The sequence below is a fragment of the Mytilus edulis genome, chromosome 11 (assembly GCF_963676685.1).
Source record: "Mytilus edulis chromosome 11, xbMytEdul2.2, whole genome shotgun sequence".
Lineage (NCBI taxonomy): Eukaryota > Metazoa > Mollusca > Bivalvia > Mytilida > Mytilidae > Mytilus > Mytilus edulis.
In genome coordinates, this window is record NC_092354.1 from 4124752 (window position 1) to 4136845 (window position 12094).

A 12094-nucleotide genomic window follows, 5' to 3' on the forward strand; every position below is an offset into this window, starting at 1 on the left:
TGACTGTCCCTTTGGTATATTCCGTCCCTCTTTTTTAACGATCTGGGACTTTTTCACATGATATATAAACCTTAATAGATTTTCGTTAAAATTGGTTTGAGTCGATATTCCAAGAAAAGTAAAAATATCTACAAAATTTTTTTTTTTTAAATCCTATAACAGATAGATAAATGCATTCACTTTTCGCGGGAAGCAATTCCAGCCGAGAACCAGGATTCAACAGAAACCTTCCGAACATTAATTATTTTATGTTCATTAACGACAATTACCCAATGGCTCCTACGTCATTTTAAACATATTTTAAAGAAACTGTTTTAGACTTTTCTCTATCCAATGACCATTAGATTCCAAAATTTCACGAATTAACTAAACATTAAAAATGAACCATTTAAATTATGTTGTATGTTGCTATTGATGAGAATTTTCAATAACGGGAACAGTATCTCATTCTTGGTAACCTGTTAGCTTACGGGGGCTTCGCCACGTTGAACCAACTACCAACAGGTGCTATGACTTAGGCCCTCAGACCCCTTGGCGAGGTTCGGGCGTACACGTAAAAATGACCTAGCTACGTCACTGATAAATTTGCCAATGAATATTGACTGAATGCTACCATTTCCCCAACAGGTGGATCTTTTCCTTTGCCACCTCAGTGAGGGTCTAGAATTGGGGGAGGAGTGTCGTATCTACAAACTGATTCACCTCAGTGACACGTGCATGATGCATATAATTCAGTAAAATCCCCATTTATATTACGGATCATTTTTTTTATTCAGGAAAACATTTATTGTTATCATACATATTATTATTTTATTTTCCCGGGCGCCCTTTCTTTTCCCCGGGCGCTGTTTTTTTCTTTCCCGGACGATTTTTCTTTCTTCCGGGCGCTCCCGGTCGCTAATTAGTAGGACCGGACACATATAATTTCAGAAAGTCAATTGGCAATGTTTTTGTGTAGAATATTACATTTGTTTTGTACAAGTTCAACTTGTATGCGAACACAGGCATGTGAACTTTTTTCAATAACACATAATGAACGGGTATATAATCTGTTTATTGATGGCATTGTAAAAAAAACAATCTAAATAAAAATGTATTATATTTAAACTTGCCAATGTTTGTCAATGGCAATGCCTCCAGCTACACCACAATCATCAATACTGGGACCAACTACCGTATCCCCAGGACCAACAAATTTCACCTCTAGACCAACAGGTGCGACAACAAATTCCACCTCTAGACCAACAACCTCAGGGCAGACAACAAATTCCACCTCTAGACCAACAATTTCTGGACCGACAACAAGTTCCACATCTAGACCAACAACCTCTGGACCAACAACAAATTAATAATTATATATTCATTTAGAATGCCGGAAAAATTTGCTTGCTAATTCCGTTTCAGGTCTTCATATTTAGAATTTAAAATGAAAATTAAGTCACAGTTATATATGATGAACTAATTTATTTGAATAAATAATTTGTTATATATATGCATAGATAATCTATAGTTATAGTTAATATTTAAAGAAAAATATTCAAAAATTAGCCAGGATCGTTTCTACAAAAGCGTATTAGGGACGTAGTAAAAATGAAATCGGATTACTGATTGTTTTTAAAGTCAAAATGTAGACAGCTCATATCTTAAAATCTCTGTGAATTATATTTTTGTTTCACTTATTTTGATAATTTACCAGTTTAATACACAATTATCTCTATCCAATAATATATGAATATTTGACGGTTACGCGTACCCTAAGAAGTCCAATTATGCCACGCGTACCCGCATGACGCAGACACTGCCTTTATTATGAGCTTAATTTCACTCGTTTCATTTTCTTAAAAGAAATTATAGTTTTCGCGATAGCTCTTAGCCTGGGTAAAAGAATAACACTTAAAAGCGATCAAAATGTATTTCAAGCTTAATTGTATATATATAAGAACATTTGAACTTCTGGAAATAGTTGCATAAGTTTTTTTGTTTTTTTTTGGAACGTTTTAAAAATCTAAAATATGTCCCAAAACATTTTCAGTTTTTCATAACCAGGCGTGGTGTTCTCGGAAGTATCCTTTCGTTTGAAGACACACTATAAGACAGATTTTGGGATGGACATAAGATCATTTTAGAGCACTGACGCATCTCAAGTTTGAACGTTCTGATCATATCTTACATTTGTTTTTAATTGATTGAATTGAATATACTTCAGAGTAAAACAGTAAAGAAAAATAATACAGATATCATGTTAGTCTATAGAGTTAGTCATGCAAAAATTTTAATCCTCACAACTGAAATCTTTGTAATTATGTAAAGGGATTTTTTTTAACGTACTCTGTCTTCTACAATATGTACTTGAATGCAACAAAATCAAATGGAGATAAGGTTTTTACGTCAATGAGACAAAAACAAAGCGACACAAATTAAACAGAAGAAAGATATGCATCCCCATTTGCAATTATATACTGGCATTTCATTAAGAAACTATGTAAAGTTGATATCTATAGTTTTCTTTCATTGCTTTTTTTTTATAGAGAAACATAATTTTCGAAATACACATTGCAACTATTAAATTTCACCTCGTCTCACCTTGAAAACCATTATTGGTCCTTTTAACGAGACTGCAACCAAACGACATAATTAAACTATAGTTATATACAATCCCAATAATTCCTTTAATATACAATAAAGATACTCAAAATTTATAAGAATATTTCAGGTTGATATTTATTTGTTTAATATCTTTTAAAGAGATTTTTTTTTCTTCTGGTATTGAAATTTAAACAATTGATTAAACGAAGTGAATATCTGTACTTTGGAAATCTTGAAATTTGTAAGAAAATTTAAAGTCGATATTTTGGTTTTTCTCACTGGGGTAATATTTTAGAGATTTGTTTTTTTGTATGGAAATTAAACAATTTGATATTAAAGAACCTTAGTGAGCGCGCTCACATACCCCACGTCCCCACATTGTCATTGGAGAAATAAAATATGTGTAAGAAAAAAAAATTGTATAAGAAAAAAAAATTGAGTCATAATTTCCTGTCAATATGCACATCTACATAGTTAGTCCATATTATATACAAAGTTTTTATGAAATTATGTTGTGTGGTTTCAGAGGAGTTGCGATGACAAACTGTTGCAGAAGTACATTGAAACAAATAAGTTGAAAGGGGCGTAACTCCTAGAAAAAAAATTGAATCATAATTTCCTGTCGATATGCACATCTACATAGTATGTCCTTATTATCTGAAAAGGTTTCATGAAATTCTGTTGTGTGGTTTGAGAGGAGTTGCGATGACAAACTGTTGCAGAAGTACATTGAAACAAATAAGTTCAAAGGGGCGCAACTCCTAGGAAAAAAATTGAATCATAATTTCCTGTCGATATGCACATCTACATAGTATGTCTTTATTATCTGAAAAGGTTTCATGAAATTCTGTTGTGTGGTTTGAGAGGAGTTGCGATGACAAAAGGTTGCAGTAGTATATTGGGCAAATATGTTCAAAGGGGCGTAACTCCTGGGAAAAAAATTGAATCGTAATTTCCTGTCGATATGCACATCTATGTAGTATGTCCTTATTATCTGAAAAGGTTTCATGAAATTCTGTTGTGTGGTTTGAGAGGAGTTGCGATGACAAACTGTTGCAGAAGTACATTAAAGTAAATAAGTTCAAAGGGGCGTAACTCCTTGTAAAAAAATTGAATCGCAATTTCCTGTTGATATGCACAACTACATAGTATGTCCTTATTATCTGAAAAGGTTTCGTGAAATTCTGTTGTGTGGTTTGAGAGGAGTTGCGATGACAAACTGTTGCAGTAGTACATTAAAGTAAATAAGTTCAAAGGGGCGTAACTCCTAGAAAAAAAATTGAATCACAATTTCCCGTCGATATGCACAACTACATAGTATGTCCTTATTATCTGAAAAGGTTTCGTGAAATTCTGTTGTGTGATTTGAGAGGAGTTGCGATGACAAGAAACAGGACTGACGGACTGACGGACGGACGGACGGACGGACGGGTCAAAAACATTATACCCTCCGCAACCCGTTGCGTGGGGTATAATAACTAAGTCAATATGGGAAATCCGTAGTTTGCTTTTAAAAAAAAACCAATAGTTTAAAATCATACATTGTAACTGTTGACTATAACCACGGATTCGTTTAGATTAATATATAAATCATTGTTATAACCAAGTCCGACTTTTGAAATTCAAACTCTTTGTTTTTTATTAAAGTTAATTCAATATTTGAGAAGTTATTTAAGGTTTAAACAAATGAATATTTCAGCTAAGTGTTAATTGTTAATAATTTTTGTTTACAGTATAATCTAACTAAACATGAATTTTAGAGTGTAATTAACTCGGCTTAGAGTTTTCACATGATTTATTTGTTGAAGTAGGCCGTTATTATTGAGTAAATAAGTTAGATCTGAGACTACTATAATATAAGTTATCTACATTCATATCCGTAATACATTAGATATTCTAACACCCTGTAGTACCCCAGTACACCCTGAGGCAAATTTATCCCCGGTCTTAGTCCGAATCGGGCGAGTTTAGGGAAATTGGCGTACAAACTGTAACGTGAAAACAACGTTATAGTAGTCTCAGGTTAGATTGACAGTGTACTCTTTGTACTTTGAATAGTACTGAAGATGAATTCCATTTTGTTTTACAATGTGAAAGCTATAGAGACTTAAGTAGACAGTTCATGAAACCATATTATTATTGACGTCCGTTGTCGTTCAAATTAGTGCAACTCCTCAGTACTGAAAATATAAAAGATTTGCGTAATTTGTGTAAACTCTTGATAAATGCACTTAATCCTAGGACCGAACTGTTATTTGTCAATTCTTGATGTTTATTTGCTTCTCTGATGTAGTATGTCATATGGTCATATTAAAAATATATATTTGTATTTAGGCCAATTAAAATTAATTGATAGATTTTCATCCCCGCCCGCCCCTCTGAAATCGTCCCGCCCCGATTTTTTTTATTTAAAAAAAAATACAATTTCCGGAGTTTGTTCATTTCCGTTACCGGAAACCGTTGATAATTTTGTTTCATTCCAAACTTCCTGTTTCAAATTCGGTTTTCATACACAAAATGTATGTTTCTTAGAGTAATCTATCCAAAATTATTAAGTCGACAAGTGCTGCTGCCCGTAGGATGACAACTTAATCTACCGAGAATAAAGATTAATAACGAGAAGGGCAACTAGTAAAAACGACACTGTGTCTAAGAACGCAAATCGCGGTATGTCTCATATTTCTGGATTTTTTATTTATGGAATGACTTTGTGTCAGGAAATTTGGACTGTGAACGATATCCAATGCGCGAGAATCGTGGAACTAATTGGTACATTACCATGACTGGTTCAAAGAAATTGACACAAGCACGAACTTGTTAGATTTATGACCGTATATTGAGTTCAAAAAGTCGCCAAAAATACGTACTTTAAATTAGATTTATGATACAATGCAGCAAGCCCTTACTTTTGTACATGGCTGTCACTTTTTGTTGTCAAACAGAAAACACCCTCTGTGCCAATAACCTCGACAGAATGATAGAGTCATTAAACATTTTAACAACTTCTTTTTTTGCAAATTTCGATCATGTTTTACATTGTATCCACAGTCCTCAATCTTAATTAAATTTGCATCTTGCATAAGCACCAACCCTATTATTTTCAATACTTTTTGAGTTTTCATTTCATTTTGTTCTCGTAATACTTGTGTTGCCTCCCAATGCATTTGCTTCATTTTAAAAGGGAGGCTACAAACCATCGCTTCTTGAAATCAAAATAAATTTGGTGTACATAGGAAGTCAAACTAGAGAGAGCACTTCTGAATTTTTTTGCTGTTTACTATAAAATAGATTTCAAAAATGGCAATTACATGTAGAACAGTGGTTGCCAATCAGAGTTATTTATTAAAGAATTTGAAAAATTATATATGATTCCTTATACATGATAGAAGATCATTATTACACCTGCATATATGAAGGACACGTTGTAAGAGGTTTCATACGAAATAAAATTCAAAAAATAAAATCCTCCCACCCGCCCCATTTTTTTCAAAAATTTGGATGAAAATCTACTTATTAATTTTAGTTGGCCTTATTGCACTGATAAGCATCATATCTGTGCTTAGAGTAATAAAGAATTGGATAGAATTATTTTTTTTATGTATGAAATGCACATTTAAGGCATATACAAACATTACAATAAAATATACACAATGGAAAAATTAACATATTAAACATCATTTATAAATGACTTTTTAATGAACGGAACAGTCAGCTGCATAATATGAAATGAAGATAGAATTATTTGTAATCTATCTGTTTCAGACAATTTAAAGTATTCTGGGCATATATTATTTATATCATTTTCAAGCTGATTACGTAAGATTTATAAATTTTACATTTTTAAGAAAAAGTGGGTTTCATCTTCAACCGAATTTATATTAAAATGTTAAAATATTCTATTTTCTCTTTGAATTCTTTTATATCTACCCCTCTCTATTTCCAAGAAATGGTCGGCTTACTCGCATTTTACATAATAATTTTCTATTTTCAAAACTATTTTTAGAAATGTATTTGTCTATTTCATATTTTGTCTTTATTTTACTGGTGTCATTAGTTAATTTTAATTTTTCAAAGAAAATATTTCCAAAGCTATCTTTTATTTATTTTTTTAATATTTTTTGGAAATAAAATCTTCTCTTGTTTATCATGTTTATAGTTTATATCCTGTATTTTATTTATTTCTAATTTATTTGCATGAGCTATATTTTCTAAATATTAAAACCATGAAAATATACCGTTTGTGCTAAGCCATTTAGATAAACAGAAAGCATCATATAATAAATTGTTATTTTCATCACTAGAAATTTTTGCTAAATACTTTAATGATTGTACTTTAATAAAGACATCTATGGGATACTGAGCTAGTTCTGCTCTTGCAGTTATATTGACAGATTGTTTACTAAGTCCCGGTATATATTTGTAAAATTTTAAATGTGTCTTCTCCATTTGGCTACTATCAATCATTGCTAGAATATCAAATTTACTCATGTCTTTAATTTGTGCTCGTCTTTCAGCTCTTATTATTTTTTCATAAAAATCAATTTACCAAAATTCAGAATTATACATGAGAATAGGTTTAACTTTAGTAGTACCTTTCTCAGCCATAATTCAGTGTGCGATGAAGTCAATTTCCCACCTTATCATGACGCGCCGTTACATGGTATTATTTATCCACGACCGACGATTTTATTCTTTACAAATTAGCGTGTTGATTTTTCGTTTGATCTTTAAAGAGTCGTCTCAAGGTGATGAGCGATGGTGATAGATGTAACAGTTTATTAAAGTCAAATAAACATATACATGTACAAGTTTACTTGGTATACAAAAACAGACGGTTTCATTTGAAAAGTAACCAGATGCTCCGCAGGGCACAGCTTTATACGACCGCAGAGGTTGAACCCTGAACGGTTGGGGCAAGTATGGACACAACATTCAAGCTGGATTCAGATCTAAATTTGGATTGTGATTAAATAGTTGGCACAGCATAGGTTTCTGACACAGAATGAATGTGGTCTAATGAACTTAAAATATTTTATTTGCCTTTGAGCAATTCACTATGCTGTTGAAAAAATGTTTGAAGAAGTTTTCTTTTTATTTATGAAATCTGAAATAAGAAAAATTTAACCCCCCCCCCCTTTTTTTCACATCCCCCTTTACCTTTTTTCTAAAAACTGATCTCGATTCAAATTTCTAATGGAGTTTGCAACAATAACTACCTTATTTAAATACATCATAAAATATTAAAATGTAAAATAAAGTGCTTGTTATCACTGAATGGTAAAGATTGTTTTAATTTATCAGTTGGTAGTAAAAGTGAATATACATTGTATATTGTATAAAACAATGATTTAAGTTGATTCAACTACTATTCTGGACAAAGAAAGATAACTCCAATTGAACATTTCTTGCTATTGCACAATATTGTGCAATTAGATATTTCATGCTATTGCGCAATACTGTGCAATTGAAAATATTTGTTATTGCACAATACTGTGCAATTGAAGATTTCTTGCTATTGCGCAATAGTGGCAATTGAAAATTTCTTGCTATTGCACAATACTGTGCAATTGAATATTTCTTGCTATTGCTGAATACTGTGCAATTGAAAATTTCTTGCTATTGCACAATACTTTATATAATAATTTTGGATCCTGATTTGAACCAACTTGAAAACTGGGCCCATAATCAAAATTCTAAGTACATGTTTGAGATTCAGCATATCGAAAAAGCCCAAGAATTCAATTTTTGTTAAAATCAAACTAAGTTTAATTTTGGACCCTTTGGACCTTAATGTAGACCAATTTGAAAACGGGACCAAAAATTAAGAATCTACATACACAGTTAGATTCGGCAAATTAAAGAACCCCAAATATTCAATTTTTGATGAAATCAAACAAAGTTCAATTTTGGACACCTTGGACCCCTTATTCCTAAACTGTTGGGACCAAAACTCCCAAAATCAAAGCCAACCTTCTTTTTATGGTTATAAACCTTGTGTTTAAATTTCATAGATTTCTATTTACTTATACTAAAGTTATGGTGCGAAAACCAAGAATAATGCTTATTTGGGCCCCTTTTTGGCCCCTAATTCCTAAACTGTTGGGACCTCAGCTCCCAAAATCAATCTCAACCTTCCTTTTGTGGTCATAAACCTTGTGTTTAAATTTCATTGATTTCTATTTACTTATACTAAAGTTATTGTGCGAAAACCAAGAATAATGCTTCTTTGGGCCCTTTTTTTTGGCCCTTAATTCCTAAACTGATAAAACCAAAACTCCCAAAATCAATCCCAACCTTTCTTTTGTGGTCATAAACCTTGTGTCAAATTTTCATAGATTTCTATTTACTTAAACTAAAGTAATAGTGCGAAAACCAATAAAATGCTTATTTGGGCCCTTTTTGGCCCCTAATTCCTAAAATGTTGGGACCAAAACTTCCAAAATCAATCCCAACCTTCCTTTTGTGGTCATAAACCTTGTGTTAAAATTTCATAGATTTCTATTCTTTTTTACTAAAGTTAGAGTGCGAAAACTAAAAGTATTTGGACGACGACGACGCAGACGACGACGCCAACATCATACCAATATACGACCAAAAAATTTTCAATTTTTGCGGTCGTATAATAAACATATATGGTTTTGCAAAAAAAAAAAAAAAAAACATAAAAAAAAACCTTAAAGTTTTGTTTCAACCATGTTATATTTAAAACAGATTGAGAAATCTCTACAAAGTCGTAAAATTTTCCATTCAATTTATGTCTTTTGAAAACGGTAAATGAAATTACAGAACAAATTTAAAATAAAATGTGGCTTTCTCATGGATCAAAACCCCCTTTTGAAAGCGTTGTCCACTTTTTGTTATACTACTAAACATTCTTATACTGAAGCAAGGTTCCGTTTTGTAACGTAACTCATCGTTGAAAGTGTAGAAAAATCTAAGTCCGTTCGGAACAAATCTTAACTTGAGTGCACAAGCCATTTTGCATACGGGCCCAGTTAGAAAGCCTTGATGGAATTTAAATAAAGTATGAATAATGAATATATCTCCATTGTACTCTCAGTTTCTATATTTCATCATAATCATCATAATTGAGTATTTTTCTAATAGACAAATTTAATTTTTTGGTTGCTTAACGTGTTGTGGCAAAAATCTAATGCACAATCAGGACGGAAAGTCGTATTAGAGGTAACCGGTGAGATCACGAACCGACGAATAATGACGAACGAACGTATTGGGAGCGGTGATTTTGCTATTGGATAAAGCTCATTAAAATCGAATAATCGACTAAAATACCCCTTGACACCTCAAAAAGTTTCCTTTATTAGAAAACAATGATAAAATACGAGCTTTCAAGTATAAGGATGGATATATGACAGAGTTAAAATGACTTTCAGATGTGTTTAGGTTTTTAATGCTAATGTTTGAAACTCAAAGAATTTATCATTAATTATGTTTTATATTATATATTCTACTTGGACAATAAGTTAATATATATCTAATTGATAATGGACATTTTATAATCAAAGTGACAATAATGCCTCAGGGCTTAATCCTTTATCCTTCTTAAATTAGAGACATTGCTAAAAGAGTTGTATTAGTTATTTATCTTTCTTTATCTGGATAATAACTTGTTTATATTTGTCAACACGTTATGTAATAATTGATCATAGCTTATTGTTTAATTCTCATATATATATATTGTAAAATCATTTGTAAAAGACATAAGTTTGGAAGTCACAGGCGTGGTGACAAGTTCCAGTCTTGGAAATAAATTATATACTAAGTGGAATTAATCGTCTGTGTATTACTGCTAGTTTATGGTACATGGTTATTTAGGTTTAACATTTAGTTGTGACCGAATCCTCATATCAGTCTCCTAGTTTTAGACTGTGGATTTCTTGGTTACAGATATATAAGACTATGTATTTTTAACTTATATATGGGAAGTGTATGGATTAAAACGAAAAAGTACGTATAAATGTATACCTGTGTTGATCACCTTGTACATTTTTAATAGTCACGTGGAATGATAGCATGATTAAATCAGGGTTTCAAATTTAACATTATTTTTTGTGATAATTATCCAAGATTAGATTTTTTCTTCCTTACCTGGCCAGATTGTTTCCTCAAAATTCAGAATCAATATATTATTTCCGAAAGAAACAGCATGCGCCGCCCCCTTTTCATGTTAAATGGTCAAACCGGAGCAAAGTTTTTTTTTATTTGTTGCAAATTTCTTGCAAGGGACTGTATGGGAAATTTGCAACAAATAATAACAAAAATCAGTTGACCCCCTCTTTTTCTCCCGTCTTTGTCCTATACATTAATTTATTTTATATCGCCGTTATAGCGGGTATCGATCATGTGTCTTTGAGAAGAGTATAAGGAGGCTTGTTGAAGGCCATACGGTGACCTATATATATAATTGTTTAAAATGTCTATGTCATCAACTGCTACAAGCAAAATTATGTATTACACATGTATCATATTACTGTATAATAGAATTTGGAGGCCAGGTTTTTTTTTACTACTATTTTTTTCCTGGCCAATACATTTATTTACAAAATCTGCCATCATCGATCCTAGAATTAAAGGGTCGTGTACTAACTCCCATTTAGTATGTAAAATCCTTGGTATTATTTCAGATATTTGGTCCGCGAAAAAAGAATAGTACGCCTTAATAAAAGTTGGAATTTAATACGCTGGAATTATACAATTATATCAGTATATCTTACTTATTTGATTATTCATCGTTTATTCTGCGAAAGAACAATAGTTTATATGAAGTTTTCTGTTGAGTATTCAGTATTCTTTTTTTTTTCTTTTTCCCAAAGTACAAAGAGTACAAGGAATCCCCCCTTTTTTGTTATTTAGGTTATTCTAAACAATGATCCTGATTAATACAAATTGTCAGTTACTTCTTTCTTAAGCTTTTCATGCATATGAACCAAAGGAGTGGTCACTTCCTATATAAAAGTGTATACAGACGTTCCGCTAAAATTGGTCATTTTTAAACTTGTCAAATACATGACTGGGTATGAAATTTAAACCTTATTATATGACTAGGACAGTGATTTGAGGCCTAATACATGACTAGGCGAAAACTATCAGGCAAGTCTCTGATTTGGGCAGAAATTTTGAACTAAGGGACCAGCCATTTAAATTGAAAATGGGCTGAGGAAGGGCATGTTCAATTTTTTCGTCCGCAATTATTTTTGTCTCTTCCATTTCTAGCTATTTTTTTTCGTTCAGTCTCTTAAAATTTGATATCAAATTATTTATTTCCGGAATTATTAACACAATGCTGTAAGTAATATGTTATATCTGCAGATAATTAGCCCTTCTTTTAGAAAGAGCTGCATACAGCTCTACAATTGATGCCATTTTCAATCTTGGATGACCTGTCCTGTCTTTTTATTTCAGCCCCTACAAATCTAACGGTCGTTCCCTACTCTAGGTGCTTGCCAGAATTATTTTTTTACAAAAATCAGAATAAAAATTTTTTTTT

At 31.8% G+C, this 12094-nt stretch overlaps 1 protein-coding gene across 1 annotated transcript in view; it reads right to left on the minus strand.

Annotated features, from left to right (window-relative positions):
• Positions 1-1102: 1102 nt before the first annotated feature.
• LOC139495384 (poly [ADP-ribose] polymerase tankyrase-like) overlaps positions 1103-12094 on the minus strand; it is a 47116-nt gene continuing 36124 nt past the window's right edge. The window contains exon 8 of the mRNA XM_071283691.1: positions 1103-1327. Within this exon, the coding sequence (XP_071139792.1) occupies positions 1103-1327 (225 nt within the window). The remainder of the gene's footprint in view (positions 1328-12094) is intronic.